Source organism: Dendrobates tinctorius, unplaced genomic scaffold, assembly GCF_039654945.1.
Source record: "Dendrobates tinctorius isolate UK_male_01 unplaced genomic scaffold, ASM3965494v1 ptg000062l, whole genome shotgun sequence".
NCBI classification, from domain to species: Eukaryota; Metazoa; Chordata; class Amphibia; order Anura; family Dendrobatidae; genus Dendrobates; species Dendrobates tinctorius.
The window spans coordinates 36,360,801-36,380,367 of record NW_027361730.1 but is presented as its reverse complement, the minus strand read 5'-3'; the positions used below and the strand labels follow the sequence as shown (position 1 = coordinate 36,380,367).

At 44.6% G+C, this 19,567-nt stretch overlaps 1 protein-coding gene across 3 annotated transcripts in view; it reads left to right on the top strand.

The window, feature by feature from the left end:
• The window catches only part of EDC3 (enhancer of mRNA decapping 3), an 83,413-nt gene that overhangs the window by 50,106 nt on the left and 13,740 nt on the right, over window positions 1–19,567 (top strand). For all 3 annotated transcript variants that reach the window (XM_073579539.1, XM_073579540.1, XM_073579538.1), the window contains exon 4: window positions 5,389–5,739. In XM_073579539.1, coding sequence (XP_073435640.1) covers window positions 5,389–5,739 — 351 coding nt within the window. The remainder of the gene's footprint in view (window positions 1–5,388; window positions 5,740–19,567) is intronic.

Below are 19,567 nucleotides of genomic sequence, written 5' to 3'. Positions count from 1 at the left end.
TCCATCAGACCTCTATAATAGGCTGTTCCCTCTCCAAAATGATGTTATTTTTGCTCCTAAAACCCTACATTGCATTGCATACAAGTTTTCCTAATCCCCTTAAGCGTCTGCAGGGTGAGGAGACTCTGTTCCTTTTCATTAATAACGCCATATATCCGTTAAATTTTTGTTTCTGCGTAAAGTGATTTTGAAGTTTATTTTAAACACTTATCAAACACTAGATAAGTGATTTCCAGGGCATTTCAGGCTTTGAGATAGTTTTCCACTACTGAAAATGAGCAAATCCTTGCACGCACCCTTCATGTGGGAGGGAAGGCAGTGTTTGTTTTTGCTATTTCTTCAGGGATTCATTGAAGACCTATTTCTGCCAAAAAAGAGAGTGCTGCTTAATAAGCTCTACACAAACACAATTAGATTAAACATTGCCTGGGCTAGGGTAGACAGAGTTCATGTCTCCATGCGTGCGCTGCCTCCCAGCTCACTTATATTGTCACGGAGAATCCGTGCTGCAGTTCATCCCCCAGGAGGTGGGAATTCCTTCCTCAGCACGAGATGTGAACAGGTTGTAAGCCACAGGCACGTACACTGTCACTCAAAAGTAGGACACTTACCGTATATACTTTATTCTCTAGATATGAAATTCCTTACCTTAGAATGCAGAAAAATTGCTGCATGCTATATAGCATAAATATAACTACTGCACAAAAGCACAATAGATTGCATTCTTTTGTAGCAGTCACTACTTTTAAACAGTTTAATGTGTTTTTTGTCTTGTTTTCTGGTGAGCAGCCTTTTTCTTGCGAGAGTACCACTGGTATCTCCAGCATTCTATCAAAATATCACACCTTCCTACACTTGGCTGGGCAACTATTCCTACTGCAAATTCTCACAGACAACTTTACTATTAAACTTTCTGGGACTGGTTTCTGTAAGTGTTATTTGCTAATTAAAAGTCTTTAAGAATTTATTTATATTCCAATTATATATGGATTTGTTCCTGTAACTTTCAGCAAGCAGTTAATCCTGAATGCTACATATGTGTTTTCAACTATGCAAGCTTATATCTGGTAACCAGCTTTTTCAATCTCTGCTCTGAATCAACTCATGTGTGTCTCAATTTCATTCAATGTCAGCAAGCAGTTAATCCTGAATGCTACATATGTGTTTTTAACTATGCAAGCTTATATCTGGTATATAGTTATTTCAGCTTACTCTGCTTGTCCCCTTATGTTGTGAGGTCATGAAACTTTTCAAAGTGCTTTATGATCCATGTAGTGCTGGACATTTGTTTATCTGACCACAACATTTATTGGGTCCTGCTGTCTCAATTTAGTTTGATTGATTAACGAGAAGAGAGAGAGAGCAAAATAAAAGAGATCTAAGCCTTCGCCTCCTATATATTCATACATAGCTTTGGGAAGGCATTTATGCATATTTAATCAAAGTATGAGGCAGTTATACCATGGCAGTTAGACAGGGCAAGAGACAGGTAAGACACTTACTCCCTGTACATTTGTATTACAATAAATATATACTATATGCATTTGTGTAATTTATATCCTGGCTGCTGCATTCACACACATCCACCGCCCTGGCAATAACTCTCTAAACTCCATCCATATCGGCCCCTCACTCCTTTCCTCTCCTATGTATAGCACTCACGCTCTTTTCACATTGCTAAATTGCACAGATCCATTCAGTCCCACCATTCAACATCAGAGACTCCCTCACAAATCACTTAACATCTGCTCACTCTTTCTATCCTCCTTCTCCTAGTCGCAGGAGACATTGCTCCCAACCCTGGTCCCCCATGTTATAGAAAGTCAAACCCCCACATGCTACACTCAGAAACCCCTCTAATCTTATTAATATTCCCTGCATGCCATCTGTCTCTCTTAATTGTGCCCTTTGGAATTCTCGCTCAGTGTGTAACAAACTCTCCTTCATTCATGACTTTTTCCTTTCTAATTCTCTTAACTTTCTGGCTCTTACTGAAACCTGGATCCAGCAGTCAGACACTACTGCTGCTCTTTCATATGGTGGACTACACTTCTCTCATACCCCAAGATCAGACAATAGAGCAGGTGGAGGCATTGGTCTGCTCCTATCACCAAAATGTACCTTTCAGGTTATCCCTCAAGTACCCTCACTTGTCATCCCTTCTTTTGAGGTTCATGCCGTCAGACTCTACATCCCCTTCTCCATGCGAGTGGCGGTGGTATATCGTCCTCCCGGCTCCTCCCATCAGTTCCTGGATCATTTGGCTACTTGGCTTCCACATTTTCTCTCCTGTGACATCCCTACCCTCATCATGGGCGATTTCAACATCCCCATTGCTCTTCCCCTCTCCCTATCTGCTACTCACCTTTTATCTCTAACCTGCTCGTTTGGCCTTTCGCAGTTTACTAATTCGCCAACGCATGAAAACGGAAACTCCCTCGACTTGGTCTTCTCTCCAATCTACACCAAATTTTCATCCATTATAAGTTTATGCTTCGAACATACAACTTTGCCCTTCACCTCTCAAAACAAACCTATTTCAACACCCTCATCACCTCACTGTCCAATAACCCTAAACAGCTCTTTGACATTTTTCATTCTCTACTCAACCCAAGAGTACAGGCCCCAACCACGGAGCTTCGAGCTGACGATCTGGCCAATTACTTCAAAGAAAAAATTGACTAGATCCGACAGGAAATTATCTCCCAATCACCTCATACTATGCACTGTCCTTCCTCCCCCACTGCATCTAGCTCACTCTCTGATTTTGAACCAGTCACAGAAGAAGAAGTAAGCAGGCTCCTTGTATCTTCTCGCCCAACCACTTGCACCAGTGACCCATTTCCGTCACATCTATTCAAGTCCCTTTCCCCTGCTGTCACCCCTCACCTAACTAAAATATTTAACCTCTCTCTCTCTCTTCTGGTATCTTTCCCTCCTCATTTAAGCATGCCATCATACATTCACTACTTTAAAAAAAAATCCCTCGACCAAAACTGTGCCGCTAACTATAGACCTGTCTCTAATCTTCCTTCATCTCTAAACTCCTGGAACGCCTGGTCCACTCCCGTCTTAGCCACTATCTCTTTGATAACTCTTCTCGACCCTCTCCAATCCGGTTTCTGCTCTTTACACTCTACTGAAACTGCCCTCACTAAAGTCTCTAATGATCTACTAACAGCTAAATCAAATGGTCATCACTCCATTCTAATTCTCTTGGATATCTCTGCAGCATTCGACACTGTGGATCATCAGCGCCTCCTCACTATGCTCCGTTCCATTGGCCTCAAGGACACCGTTCTCTCCTGGTTCTAATCCTATCTCTGACCGCTCCTTTACTGTATCTTTTGCTGGTTCCTCCTCCTCCCATCTTCCCCTTACTGTTGGGGTTCCTCAAGGATCAGTCCTAGGCCCCCTCCTCTTCTTTGTACACTGCCCCTATTGGTCAAACAAGCAGTAGATTTTGTTTCCAGTACCATCTCTATGCTGATGACACCTAATTATATGCTCCTTCTCCTGACATCACGCCTGCCTTTCTAGAAAACACCAGTGATTGTCTAAACTGTGTCTAACATCATGTCCTCACTATATCTGAAACTGAACCTGTCAAAGACTGTTCCTTGTGTTTCCTTCCTCTACTTATGTACCTATACTCGACATTGCCATTTCTGTGTGTGGTTCCACTATTACTCCCCAGCAACATGCCCGCTGTCTTGGGGTCATACTTGACTCCGAGCTTTCCTTTGCCCCCCACATACAATCACTGGCTCACTCTTGTTATCTGCACCTCAAAAACATTTCTAGAATTCGACCTTATCTTACTTTTGACTCCGCAAAAAATCTTACTGTTTCTCTTATTCATTCTCGTCTTGACTAATGTAACTCTCTTCTAATCGGTCTCCCTCTTACCAAACTCTCCCCCCTCCAATCTCTTCCCCCCTCCAGTCTGTCTTGAATGCTGCAGCCAGGATCATATTCCTCGCCAATCGTTACACCGACGCCTCTACCTTGTGCAAGTCATTACACTGGCTACCCATCCACTCCAGAATCCAGTACAAACTTATTACCCTCACCCACAAAGCTCTCCATGGCTCAGCACCACCCTACATCTCCTCCCTTGTTTCAGTATACCACCCGACCCGCGCCCTCCGTTCTGCTGATGACCTGCGGTTAGCATTCTCAATAATCAGAACCTCCCACTCCCGTCTCCAAGACTATACACATGCTGCGCCAGTTCTTTGGAATGCACTTCCCAGGTCAATACGATTAGTCCCCAATCACCACAATTTTAAGCGTGCCCTGAAAACGCATTTATTCAGACTGGCCTATCGCCTCAACGCATTAACCTAATCTATCCCTATGTGGCACAGCCAAAAGTTTTACCATAACCAGGTTCCCCGCATCATGTTCCCACATGCTTTATGCATCCATTAGCCCTCTGTGTTTGTACTGTTACACACTTAACATTATGGCTGGTCCATACAATCAGGGCAATTGTTAACATCCACCTTTTGTGTCTACCTTTTTCCTCATAGATTGTAACAAGTTTGGGAGCAGGGCCCACATTCCTCTTGGTATTTGTTAAGATCTATGTGATTATTGTTATGCTGTAATGTCTATTGTCTGTACAAATCCCCTCTGAAATGTAAAGTGCTGCGGAATATGTCGGCGCTATAGAAATAAAATGTATTATTATTATAACTTTCCTAAATTCTTCTGAAAACATTTACAGCACATCCTGCATTGTACTACTGTACCCATTTTATACCAACTGACTCCACTAAAATGGACACCGACTCCACAGCCCTCCACACACCACGTAATTCTAATTTCTTCCTTTCCTATATAATCAAAGGGAGTTATGGAAACCAGTGTTCTCACTTTAGACTGTTACCACTGCAGCTTGTCTTAAGGAAAATGTACACCTTTTTTATGTTTGAAAGTGGCTTTCAGATGCTTATATTGACAACATGAAGGAACATGTACAACAAAAAGTTTTATGTAAAGTTTGTGTAATTTTGGATTTGTATAACTCTATTGTGAATAGTGTGACTCAGCAAATGACCTTACTTACCATAGGTTCCCTGAGGACATCAGTTTGTTGGTTTGCTAATGGGCTCTGCTTGAAAGACAGATCTATGTGTAAGTTGTGTTAAAGGAACAGTGGAATGAGTACAATAAGTAAATTAAATCCTCGCAAGTCATGTAAAGCTGCCTCAAGTACATAATGTACTAAGAACAGGAACGGTTACCCGGGCATTATATGAATATATAAACTATGCATATTTCAGAACAAAATTCAATCTATACCATAAAACCTTTGCAAAGTGCTTTGTTACCATCTATAGTTCGTGTTCTTTATATGATATTGTTGCTTTTTACACCTAGGGTCATCAAGCAGTCGGCACCCTAACCAAGCTACGCCTAAAAAGAGTGGACCCAAGAATGGGCAGTTGAAGGCTCGGGATGATGAGTGCTTTGGAGATGACCTAGAGGAAATTCCAGATACAGATTTTGACTTTGAAGGAAATCTTGCTCTCTTTGACAAAGCAGCAGTCTTTGAAGAGATAGATACTCATGAGAGAAAAGGTGGAGGCTCTGGTGGAGGGTCCAAGACTCGTGGAACCCCAAATGAAAGACCCCCAACATACAGACATGATGAAAATATACTTGAATCTGAGCCTATCATATATAGGAGAATTATAGTACCACAACCCGGTGTTAAGGAATACTGCACAGGTAAGAAGAGTCTATTTCACTGATCACCTGTGTCAACTCAGATTTTGACCTTTAACCCCTTAACCCCCAAGGGTGGTTTGCACGCTCATGACGGGGCCAATTTTTACAATTCTGATCACTGTCCCTTTATATGAGGTAATAACTCTGAAACGCTGCCATGGATCCCACTGATTCTGACATTTTCTCGTGACATATTGTACTTCATGTTAGTGGTAAAATTTCATTCAAATAACTTGCGTTTGTGAAAAAAACGGAAATTTGGCGAAAACTTCGCAATTTTCCAACTTTGAATTTTTATGCCCTTAAATCACAGAAATATGGCACACAAAAAATTAATAAATAACATTTCATATATGTTTACTTTACATCAGCACAATTTTGGAACCAAATTTTTTTTTTTTGTTAGGAAGTTAAAAGGGTTAAAAGTTGACCAGCGACTTCTCATTTCTGCAACACCATTTTATTTTTACGGACCACTTCACATTTGAAGTCACTTTGAGGGGTCTGTATAATCGAAAATACCCAAGTGACACCATTCTAAAAATTGCACCTCTCAAGGTGCTCAAAATCATATTCAAGAAGTTTATTAACCCTTCAGGTGCTTCACAGGAATTTTTTGAATGTTTAAAAAGAAAAAAATGAACATTTAAGTTTTTTTAACAAAAAAATTACTTCAGGTCCAATTTTTTTTATTTTACGAAGGGTAACAGGAGAAATTGGACTGCAAAAGTTATTGTGCAATTTGTCCTGAGTACGCGGATAACTCATGTAGGTGTAAACGACTATTTGGGTGCATGGCAGAGCTCGGAAGGGAAGCAGCGCCGTTTGACTCTTTCAATGCAAAATTGGCTGGAATTCTGATCAGACGCCATGTCACGTTTGGCGAGCCCCTGATGTACCTAAACAGTGGAAACCCCACACAAGTGACCCCATTTTGGAAACTAGACCCCCCAAGGAACTTATCTAGATATGTGGTGGGCACTTTGAACCCACAAGGGCTTCACAGAAGTTTATAACGTACAGTCGTACAATTAAAAAAATCAAATTTTTTCCAAAAAAATGATCTTTTCACCCCCATTTTTTATTTTCCCAAGGGTAACAGGACCGTAAAAGTTATTGTGCAATTTGTCCTGAGTACGCTGATACCCCATATGTGGGTGTAAACAACTATTTGAGCGTATGGCAGAGCTCGGAAGGGAAGCAGCACCATTTGACTTTTTGGCTGGAATTGAGATCGGACACCATGTCGCGTTTGGAAAGCCCCTGATGTACCAAAATAGTGGAAACCCCCCCACAAATGACACCATTTTGGAAACTAGACCCCCCCAAGGAACTTATCTAGATGTGTGGTGAACACTTTGAACCCCCAAGGGCTTCACAGAAGTTTATAACGCCTGGGCGTGAAAATAAAAAAATCATATTTTTTCCACAAACATTATCGTTTAGTCCCCAATTTTATTTTCCCAATGGTAACAGGAGAAATTGGACCCCAAAAGTTGCTGTCCAATTTGTCCTGAGTACGCTGATACCCCATATGTGGGAGAAAACTACTGTATGGGCACACGTCGGGGCTCTGAAGGGAAGTAGTGACGTTTTGTAATGCAGACTTTGATGGAATGGTCTGCGGGTGTCATGTTGCGTTTGGAGAGCCCCTGATGTACCTAAACAGTGGAAACCCCCACAAGTGACCCCATTTTGGAAACTAGACCCCCTAAGGAACTTATCTAGATGTGTGGTGAGCACTTTGAACCCCCAAGTGCTTCACAGAAGTTTATAACGCCCGGGCGTGAAAATAAAAAAAATCATTTTTTTTCCACAAAAATTATATTTTTGCCCCCAATTTTTTATTTTCTTAAGGGTAACAGGAGAAATTGGACCCCAAAAGTTGTTTTGCAATTTGTCCTGAGTAGGCTGATACCCCATATGTGGGGGTAAAACACTGTTTGGGCACATGGCAGAGCTTGGAAGGGAAGGAGCACCATTTGACTTTTTCAACGCAGAATTGGCTGGAATTGAGATCAGACGCCATGCTGCGTTTGGAGAGCACCTGATGTGCCCAAACAGTGGAAACCCCCTAATTCTAACTCCAACCCTAACCCCAGCACACCCCTAACCCTAATCTCAGCCCTAACCCTAATGGGGAAAATGGATATAAATACATTTTTTTTAAAATTTTATTATTTTTCCATAACTAAGGGGGTGATAAAGGGGGATTTGATTTACTATTTATGGCGGGTTTTATATTTGGCAGCTGTCGCACGCTAAAAGAAGCTTTTTATTGTAAAAATAGTTTTTGCCATCACCACATATTGAGAGCTATAATTTTTCCATATTTTGACCCACCGAGTCATGTGAGGTCTTATTTTTTGCGGGACGAGCTGACTTTTTTATTGGTACCATTCTCTGGCACGTGACATTATTTTGATCGCTTTTTATTACGATTTTTGGGACGCAGAATGAACAAAAACCAGCATTTCAAGAATTTCTTTTGGGGGGTGCGTTTACACCATTTCTTGTGCGGTAAAATTGATAAGGCGGTTTTATTCTTCGGGTCAGTACGGTTACAGCGATACCTCATTTATGTCTTTTTTTTGTGTTTTGGCGCTTTTATGCAATGAAAACCATTTTATATGAAAAATAATTATTTTTGCATCGCTTTATTCTGCGAGCTATAACTTTATTTTTTCGCTGATGATGCTGTGTGGCAGCTCGTTTTTTGCGGGACAAGATGACATTTTCAGCAGTACCCTGGTTATTTATATGCGTCTTTTTGATCTCGCGTTATTGCACTTTTTGTTCGGCGGTATGATGATAAAGCTTTATTTATTTTTTTAAAGGGTTCGCTAAGGAAGTTAACTAATGGGACCGTTTTATAGGACGGGTCGTTCTGGACGCAGTGATACCAAATATGTGTACTTTTATTGTTTTTTTTTTTTTTATTTCCAAAAAATGAATTTATTAGGGAATTTTTTTTTTTTTTTAATTTATTTAGCGATTTTTTTTTTTTTTTTTTTTTTTTTTTTTTTTTTTTTTTTTTTTATAAATTACTTTTACACTTTTTTTTTTTTTTTTTTTATACTTTATTACAATGTCCCAGGGGGGACATAACTGTCATGTGACAGATCGCTGATCTGACACATCACAGATCACTGTGACAGATCAGCGATCTGTCACAGGCATTGCAGAAGGCTTCCTCGTGCCTGCGTTTTGCAGGCACTGAGGAAGCCAGCTCCCTGCAGGCCCTCGAAGGTCCCTGCTGCCATTTTGGATCCGGGGACCTGCAGGGAAGGAGACCCCCGCAGCAGCGCTGCACATTGCGCTGCTGTGGGGGGTCTCAGGGAAGCACGGAGGGAGCCTCCTCCCTCCCGATGCTTCCCTAAACCCCCGGTACACTGCGATCATGTTTGATCGCAGTGTGCCAGGGGTAACGTATCGGGGGTGGTCCGTGACCGCCCCTGAGACATAGTGCCGAGTGTCAGCTGTGATAATCAGCTGACACCCGGCCGTGATCAGCGGCGCTCACCACGTGGGCGCCGCTGATCGCAATGACTGTCATGTCGGACGCTGTTCACACCACAGCGTCCGGCAGGCAGCGGTAGTTCCATCTCCGTCCACTATAGTCTCAGTGGCGCCGGCTTGATTTTACTCAGGTTATCTGGGGTTAATCTAGCTGGAAATCAGGTGGGATGTTTGGTCACGCCCACGGTCTTTAAATAGTCGTGCTGGCCTGTGGGCGTCGCCGATTATAGCTTGTGTTTTGTGCCAAGTGGTTCCGGTCTGGAGTGGAGGTGTTGGAGAGAGAAATTCATAGCTGGTGTCGTATGATCCGTTGGTTCCTTTTCGTCTTCCTATATTTGTGCTTTGTTTTGCCCTGTTCACATTATAGTATTGTCCTGTGTGGTTGCGGCGCGGCGCGGTGTGGTTTGAGTTCTCCCTGTCTGTCATTACTGTGTGGGTTTTGGTGGTTTGACAACTCACTGGGTGGAGGGTGGAGGGTTCAGCTTAGGGCTGAGCAGGAGATAAGGAGAGGCTGGAGGCTCAGGCATTTGCACCTTTAGCAAAAACCCTGGGTTGAGGGTCAGACAGGGTTTTCCCTAGTTTGAGGGACTCCGCAGGGGCCCGGGTTTTGTCAGCCTCCTTCGACCTAAGCCTCGCATAACATTATAATCGGCCCAACATTTTTCCATGGATTCCATGACTTCCATAAACCGCCAGTTGGCGGCGCTGTCCGTACAGGTCACCGAGTTGAAGGGGGCAGTTCAGCAGCAGGGCCTGGTTGTAGCTAATGTACAAGCGGCTTCTGCTGGTGCAGGTGCAGAGCCTAAGATTCCGCTGCCTGAACGATTTTCTGGGGAACGCAGCAAATTTGTCATCTTTCGGGAGGCCTGCAAGTTATACTTTCGCATGCGCCCGGTCTCCTCAGGTAATGAGGCTCAGCGGGTGGGTCTGGTGTTATCATTACTGAGTGGGGACCCCCAAGCATGGGCGTTTTCCTTACCAGCCGACTCTGCTACATTTCATTCGGTTGAGAATGTTTTTTCAGCACTCGGGCTCATTTATGATGACCCCGACAGATTGGCTTTAGCAGAATCTAAGATCCGCGCACTCCGTCAGGGGGAACGTATGGCGGAAGACTATTGTTCAGAATTTCGCCGTTGGGCAGTAAACACACAGTGGAACGACCCAGCGCTGCGGAGTCAGTTTATTCATGGGGTCTCAGAAAGAGTTAAACAGGCCCTCCTGATGTATGAGACTCCTGCATCGTTAGAATCTGCCATGAGTTTGGTAATCCGTATTGATCGCCGTTTGCGTCAAGGGGCGCAGGAGACGCTGCCTCTGGGGGAAAGCAGGGGTGCCAGTGTGGTTGCTGCAGATGAGCCCACGGAACCTATGCAAATCGCTGGGGTATCACATGTGCAGCGTCGCGTTCCTGGGTTCAGGAAGCATGGAGCATGTTTTTACTGTGGTAAAAGAGATCATTATGTAAATGCTTGTCCTGTGCTACCAAAGAAAGTCGCACCGGCGGAAAACTGGTAAGCTCAGAGGGTATGGAGGAGGCCCAACTGAGCGTATGCATATCCTCCATGATGGTATCTCAATGTATGCTCCCTGCCAGGGTTATTATTGTGGGCAGAGAGCTACCAATATCAGTGTTTGTGGATAGCGGTTCAGCCACCAATCTCATGGATGAGGAGTTTGCACGCATGGCAGGTTTCAAGATCGAAAAACTCCCTCATCCTATTCGCGTGGTTACCATTAATGCCGCTCCCCTCCCACAGGGGGAGATTACTGAGTTTGTAGCTGAGGTTAAACTCCACATTGGGGTCCTACATTCTGAGTGGGTTACATGTAAGGTACTCAATAATCTCCCAGCACAAATAGTCCTGGGTTTCCCATGGTTGTCTAAGCACAACCCGGTGATTGACTGGAGAACCCAGGACATAGTCCAGTGGAGCAGTTTCTGCCAGGAAAATTGCTTGGCCACATGTGTGTCCGCCGTGAAGTCCAGCCTTCCGGAGGCATTGCTGGATTTTGTGGACGTATTCTCTGAGAGGGGTTGCTCAGAACTACCTCCACATCGAGCCTATGACTGTCAAATTAGGTTAAAACCCGGGGCTAAATTGCCAAAGGCGAGGATGTTTAGTATTTCTGGTCCGGAGAGACAAGCTCTTAAGGACTACATTGCGGAGAGTTTAAGTAAAGGGCACATCCGGCCTTCATCCTCACCTGTAGCAGCGGGGTTTTTCTTTATTAAGAAGAAAGATGGGGGGTTACGCCCGTGTCTGGATTTCCGGGAGTTAAACCAGTTTACGGTCCGTGATCCCTACCCGATGCCTCTGATCCCTGATTTGTTCAACCAGGTGGCTGGTGCGAAGTGGTTTTCCAAACTTGACCTCAGGGGGGCATATAACCTCATAAGGGTCCGTCAGGGGGATGAGTGGAAGACGGCATTTAATACCCCTGAGGGTCATTTTGAAAGCCTAGTTATGCCATTTGAGTTGACAACCGCGCCTGCTGTGTTCCAACATTTCATAAATGATGTATTTGCTCATGTGCTGGGGAAGTTTGTGATTGTGTACCTGGATGATATCCTTATTTATTCGAGCGACCAGGACACTCATTTAGAGCATGTCAGGCAGGTGTTACAGCTGCTCCGTGAGAATAAGCTCTATGCTAAGCTTGAAAAATGCGTGTTTTTTGTTCAAGAGTTGCCTTTTTTGGGATATATTGTGTCCGCCGCAGGGTTTAAAATGGATGCCGCGAAGGTGCAAGCGGTGCTGCGATGGGAACGGCCTGGTAATCTAAAGGCGCTCCAGCGGTTCCTTGGGTTTGCCAACTATTATAGGAAGTTTATTAAGAATTTCTCTACTATAGCCAAACCGCTCACGGACATGACGAAAAAAGGTACCAATCTCGCTATCTGGTCTGAGGATCCCGTGCGTATATTTGAGCTTCTGAAGAACCGTTTTGCTTCAGCCCCCATTCTGGTGCAACCGGACATAACCAAACCTTTTACGGTGGAGGTCGATGCGTCTGAGGTGGGAGTGGGGGCAGTACTGTCGCAGGGCTCGTCCTTGAGCAATTTGCGTCCATGCGCCTACTTCTCCAAGAAACTGTCGCCGGCCGAACGGAATTACGACATCGGCAACAGGGATTTGTTGGCCATCAAATTGGCTTTTGAGGAATGGCGACACTTCTTGGAGGGGGCGGCCCACCAGGTCACAGTCATCACCGACCATAAAAACCTGCTCTATCTGGAGTCGGCCAAGCGTCTGTCTCCCAGGCAGGCTCGCTGGGCATTGTTTTTTACACGTTTTAACTTTCTGGTGACTTACCGTCCTGGGGCGGAAAACACCAAGGCGGATGCCTTGTCCAGGTGTTTTCCGGGGGGAGAACCTCGGGAAGAGCCGGTACCCATCCTCCAGGAAGGTGTAGTGGTTTCGGCTCTCACGACTGAGGTAGAGGTGGAGATTGCCGAGGCCCAGGAGGAGGTACCACCAGGACTTCCCGCTAATAAGTCGTTCGTACCCCTTCATCTTCGTCTTAAAGTGTTGGGGGAACACCACGACTCGGTCCTGGCCGGTCATCCAGGGGTTAGGGGCACCTTGGAACTGGTATCGCGCCGCTTCTGGTGGCCAAAAATCCGGCAGGATGTGGTTTCCTACGTGACAGCTTGCATCACGTGCGCCAGGGCCAAGTCGCCCAGAACCCGTCCTGCTGGCACTCTACAGCCTCTGGGGATACCTAGTAGGCCATGGACAGAAATCTCCATGGACTTTATCACAGACTTGCCTGCCTCGGCGGGGAACACGGTCATCCTGGTGGTGGTTGATCGATTTTCGAAGATGGCGCATTTTGTGTCGTTGCCTTCCTTGCCCAACGCGAAGACGTTGGCTCAGGTCTTTGTGCAGGAGGTGGTCAGACTGCACGGAGTTCCGTCGGACATAGTGTCTGATAGGGGTACCCAGTTTGTGGCGAAGTTTTGGAAAGCTTTTTGCTCACGATTGGGGATCAAGTTGTCTCATTCGTCGGCGTTTCATCCGCAGTCAAATGGTCAAATTGAGCGCAAGAACCAAAATCTGGAGCAGTATTTGCGATGTTTTGTGTCCGACAACCAAGAGGAGTGGTCGACGTTCCTTCCCTTGGCCGAGTTCGCATTAAATAATCACCGCCAAGAATCATCAGGAGAGTCTCCGTTCTTTTGTGTTTATGGGCACCATCCTCAATTTTGTACCTTGCATCAGGGGGGCTCTGGGGGCGTCCCAGAGGAGGACCGGTTAGGAGTTCAACTATCATCGGTCTGGAGGAGTGTGAAACAGCGATTGCTGAGCATGAGTGCAAGATACAAACGTGTGGCTGACTCTAGACGCGTGCCAGGTCCGGACCTGTGTGTGGGTGATTGGGTGTGGTTAGCTACTAAAAACATAAAACTCAAAATTCCATCATTGAAATTGGGTCCAAGGTTTATTGGCCCTTTTAAGATTGCTGCCATCATAAACCCGGTTGCTTTTCGGTTGGAGCTTCCTGCGGTATACAAGATACACAACGTGTTTCACAGGTCTTTATTGAAAAAGGTGGTAGGCTCTGTGGACACGACGCCGATGCCACCTCCAGTCATGGTGGATGGCGATTTAGAGTTTGAAGTCTCCAAAGTGGTGGACTCTCGAGTACTGCACCGTACTCTTCAGTATTTGGAGCACTGGCGGGGGTATGGTCCGGAGGAGAGGTCTTGGGTTCCAGCCTCAGACATACATGCGGATCGGCTGGTCAGTTCCTTTCACCGCCGTCATCCGGACAAGCCGGGTCCTATGAGTCTTGAGGGCCCTGGGGTCCCTCGTAGAAGACGGGGTACTGTCATGTCGGACGCTGTTCACACCACAGCGTCCGGCAGGCAGCGGTAGTTCCATCTCCGTCCACTATAGCCTCAGTGGCGCCGGCTTGATTTTACTCAGGTTATCTGGGGTTAATCTAGCTGGAAATCAGGTGGGATGTTTGGTCACGCCCACGGTCTTTAAATAGTCGTGCTGGCCTGTGGGCGTCGCCGATTTATAGCTTGTGTTTTGTGCCAAGTGGTTCCGGTCTGGAGTGGAGGTGTTGGAGAGAGAAATTCATAGCTGGTGTCGTATGATCCGTTGGTTCCTTTTCGTCTTCCTATATTTGTGCTTTGTTTTGCCCTGTTCACATTATAGTATTGTCCTGTGTGGTTGCGGCGCGGTGTGGTTTGAGTTCTCCCTGTCTGTCATTACTGTGTGGGTTTTGGTGGTTTGACAACTCACTGGGTGGAGGGTGGAGGGTTCAGCTTAGGGCTGAGCAGGAGATAAGGAGAGGCTGGAGGCTCAGGCATTTGCACCTTTAGCAAAAACCCTGGGTTGAGGGTCAGACAGGGTTTTCCCTAGTTTGAGGGACTCCGCAGGGGCCCGGGTTTTGTCAGCCTCCTTCGACCTAAGCCTCGCATAACAATGACGTACTATCCCGTCCATGGGCATAGGGTCCCGGGTCCCATGGACGGTATAGTACATCATATGGCAGAAAGGGGTTAATTTTGGCTATCTCTAATCTTAGCGGCTACAGTAGGTACATAGCTGTTAATCTACAGGATATCTCATACATGTCTAAGGAATGTGGGTGGGATCCACATCTGCTTGCATAATATTGGTACCATAATCCACCCCAAATCTGACTGGAGGCTGACTCAATAACAGGAGAAGGTAGTTATGCATGTGAAGCTCTCCATTCATTGCAAGGAAAGTTCTGAATTCAGTAAAAACATGCTCCAATAGCCATACAAATTTGCAAAATGGCTCTTTGGTCTTTGCTGATGACCACAACTTTGTAGATAATGCGCTGTGGTCCTCGGTTCAAATCCCACCAAGGACAACATCTGAAAGGAGTTTGCATGTTCTCCCCGTGTTTGCGTGGGTTTCCTCCGGGTACTCTGGTTTCCACCCACATTCCAAAGACATACTAATAGGGATTCTAGATTGAGCCCCGTTGGGGACAGTGCCAATAATGTTTGTAAAGCGCTGTGGAATTAATGACGCTATATAAATGAGTAAAATAAAAGCTGATCTTGACAGTGTAATGTATTACAAATGAATCTGGATAGGATATCTGTATGGGCAAACACTTGGCAAATGAAGTTTAATGTTAATAACTGTAGAATAATGCACCTTATTGCCCATCTATAAATCACTGGTAAGGCCATATCTTCAATATGGGATCCAGTTTTCGGCTCCACATTTTAACCTCTTTACGACATGAGGTACAATTACGTCATATGTCGTGTCACTTCCTTTGCTGCTTACTTGGCTTGCATCTGTCCCAGAAGATGATGGCTGATTTATTCAGCTATTATCTGCCTCTAACAGCTGCGGGAGGAGTGGCATTAACACTAATCGGTGCGCCCATGACTATGTGTTGCCATGACAGCAGGGGGGCTGCTGAAGAACCCCGGGCCGGTCATTTATGATATTCCTGTGAAAGAAGTGCTATGTGTGGTATAAGTGATTGGATGAATGCAGCTTGAAGTCCTTTTAAGGGATTATTGAATACAATAAAAAGTGAGAAAAAAAAGTTTTGTATTTTTTTTGTCATTTTAAAAAAAAAATTAAAGTTCTAATCCCCCCCTCATTTTTTGCCTCTTTAAAAATTAAAGCAAAATAAAAAATACACATTTGTTATCGTCACGTCGAAAAAAGTTCAATCTATCAAAATATTAAATGAATCAAATCTGTAAACGGCGTAATGAGAAAAAAATATCTAAACAAATTAAGGTTTTTAGCTTTCGCAACATTGCAATAGGAGGCAATCAAAACTTCGGATCTACCCCAAAATGGTATCATTAAAAATGGCAGTTCAGGGTGCAAAGAATAAGCCTTCTCAAGGCCTGTATTCAGAATATTGAAAATGTCATGGGTCTCTGATAAGTATTCTGGCGTTCAGTCATAGGAATGGTGCCAGCGCAATTTAGCCACGCCCCAAGCACTGACTGACAACCGGCACTAATGCTAAGCTGTTGACAGTGCCCAGGGCACAGTTACAGCCGACTCGCTCTATACACAGAGCAGTGACTGAACCCCAAATGCTGCTGGGTGGAATAAAGTTAATTTCTTCCAGGCAGCAGGGGTCTAAGTGGTGGCTATTAACCTGTAGATTATTAATAGAGATGAGAGAATTTGATCGGGTCAGGGCTTATTTGCAAGCTATAGCGGCAGAGAGAACCCGGCTTCCTGGAGCACGCCAGCTGATCAGCTGTTTGGTTCCGCAGTTGCATGTGTCATGGCTGTGTTATAGTCACAACAGTTGCATGGAGAGCCAACTGGTCAAATGGCCAGCATTGAAGCCCTGTTTTAATGGCCACTGTTTTAATTCCGGCTCTGAAATACAGTAGAGAGAATTGGGCTCTATATAATTGTCATTTTACGTCGAGGTGCACAAACCCCCTGGAGCCATTTATCAATATGCTCGATTGTATTTCTGGCCATAGGTCATCTGTTTAAACTTTCCTTTTGCAGTATAATAAATATGTATCATTAGGAGCTTTTCATTCTATGGAAACATTCACACCTGATATAGCTGAACACGTTGGAGCTCGGTGCCGTGTAAATTGACATGTACGCTGTTGCACAGAGTACACTTTAGACTGCCTTCAACATGCACACTATAGTCACATGTAGTAGCATTAGGGCAGAAAATATATATAGCATGCACTAGAGCATGTAACGTGGTATGCGTAGGCCCATAGGGTTTATTCACATGACTTTATACCGGCTGTATTTTACAGTCCATGGTACAACTGCAACTCTCAGACTAACCTGTCGTTCTTCTGACCCAACAAGTGCTACATGTGCTCAGGAGACCTGCAGTTGGGCTGGGAATTGTCAAAGTAAAAAGTGTGAATAAGCCCCAATTCTGATTCCATACACGTGTTGTAAAGTCATGTGATTGATACAGACAGAAGTGGGTTACTGGGTATTGTCTGTATTACAAGTGACCCTTGCTCCTTCCCACAGTGTGAATGATTGTGTTGCGTGTTAAGAGTGCTGCTCAATCAGTATCTGCCTAGCTTCACTACCAGCTGTAAAATCTCATAGTAAAACTTTTCCAACAGCCCCACTCCCGCCTCCTTTCAGGGCCTCTTTAATTACTTGGCTTCCTGAGCAGCCAAGCTTCCCCCCCAGCTTCCTATCCACAGCAAGCCCCATTGTGCCTGAGGTTCAGCTTGTTTAGAAGAACATATAGCACTTTGCCAAGGTCCCCCCATTTTACTTCATATTTTATGTTTAACTTCACCTTCCAGCTTTCTCACCTCCCAGAGGAGCTCCTGCTCCTCTCTACCCCACTGTAAAGTTTATATTACATCCCTTATTACTTCTGCTGTGGTTTGCCTTAGAGTTGGCTTGCGTGTGTGCGAGGCAGGAGGCGTTCCTTCTTCACTCGCACATATGTCATCCAGTAATTAAAAGTCTAAACATTAGCTTTAGATTCTCCCTCATTGCGTGACAGGACTTTCTCCTTCACCCTCTCTGTCCTCGATTAGGTTGTGTGCGATGGGTCACCTTGGCAAAAGTTAGAGAGTTAAATACATTGCCTGCCAGTTCCTGAAAGTTACCTGCCAATATAGTGTGAGCAATGCCAGCAGGATAGTGTTGTATGGCACGCAAAGTGTGAGGAATGTGGGCATCTGTTATTAGGTGTAATTACATCATGTTTATCTTGTTTGCTAGCATTAAGCATAATTACCCTTTCCAAAACCATATCTAGAACTGCAACACATGTCTCCAGCATCTCAGAGCAGGGATCTAATCGTCAGAGAGCGTAAAAATCACTTTAAGGAGAATGAAAATTCTGCGTCTTGATAAATGAGTACAGATAAATTTAGCTGCAGACAAACAGTGCTACATGTACTTTCCAGCCAATTTGCATGGTTTATAAATGTAATGCTGTCCATGCAGGTTTGCAGGTAAACTTCAGTTCCATCTCCAAAGCTGCACAGGTCTAAACCAGTTTTAAGAGTATTTACAACTGCATGCTGATGTGGATTTCAGCAGCAATCGCACTCACACATGGGGTTAAAATTTATATATTTCTGTAACTTTCCAGTCACTGCTTTTTCTTTTGTAGCTTAGATGACTGTATATTAGAAACCTCATGGAGAGACCAAGGTACATAGATGGAGTGAAGCCAGTCCTGCAAAATGATATTTGAGAATTTTGCATGGACAAATAAACACAAGTATTCATTGATAACCTCCTGTTATACAGTACTGGACAGTAAGCCACCAAATTCGGGCTAATGCCTAAGTACATCTCATTAGTTTTGATCACAAAAGCAGAGGACACCAATGGGGTTAGCTTATTGTGCTGTGGAAACACAATACTTGGTAAAACGCCCTCTTAGGCTGGTTTCACATTTGCGTCTGTGTGCCCAGCGTTTGATCCGCATAGATCTGCATGTGTCATGCATACATATATTTAGCATGGTGTGTGGAGAACGCAACATGTTGCATTTTGAGGCGTAAACATCGTCAAATATGCGCATGCATGCGGATGAGTGCGTAAAAAACGCATTACTGTCTATGGGAACGCATTGGTACACAAGGACATGCGTACGCATGCGTTCGATACGCATGCATTCTTCAAAATGTAGATAGAAATCCCATGAGACACACCCATTTTTGTTTGATGTCATATCGAATGCATGCACATAAACAACGTAAACACATGCAAAAACGCTTACAAACGCACGCACATGCAGCATTTTTTTCTGTCATGCATAAGATGATGCGTATTAACGCTGTGTAAACATGCATGCGTTTACGCATGCAAATGATATGCTGCTGACTCAATTGCTAATGTGAACCTAGCCTTACACAGGCTGATCATTGGACCGACAGCGGATTGTATCCCTTATGCTGGCCTAAATGTTGTCTGCAGCACATCGCTCCAAATAAACGGATTAATTCTTGTTGATATTGTTTAGACCAAATGAAGGCCGTACAATCCTATTAAAGGGAAGCTGTCACTTGATGCAGCTGCCCAAACCATGGGCTGTATGAATTGGAGCCTACCTGCCTAATTGCAGCCAGGCATTTTTTTGACTCTGAAACTTCCTGGAGGGGAGACTACAGATAGAGTTGAGACTTGTTCAGCACTGCCCCCGGCCAGCTTACCCCATCGCTGTTCCATATGATCCACAGGTCTCTTGGTCAGTCACCTAGAGCGATGCATAAAAAAAGCCAGCTGAGGCAGCGCTGAACCAGTCTTTCCTCTGCCTATGGTCCCCAGACGTATCCTGTTTAGACATTCTCTGAAGCGTCGGAGCTTTT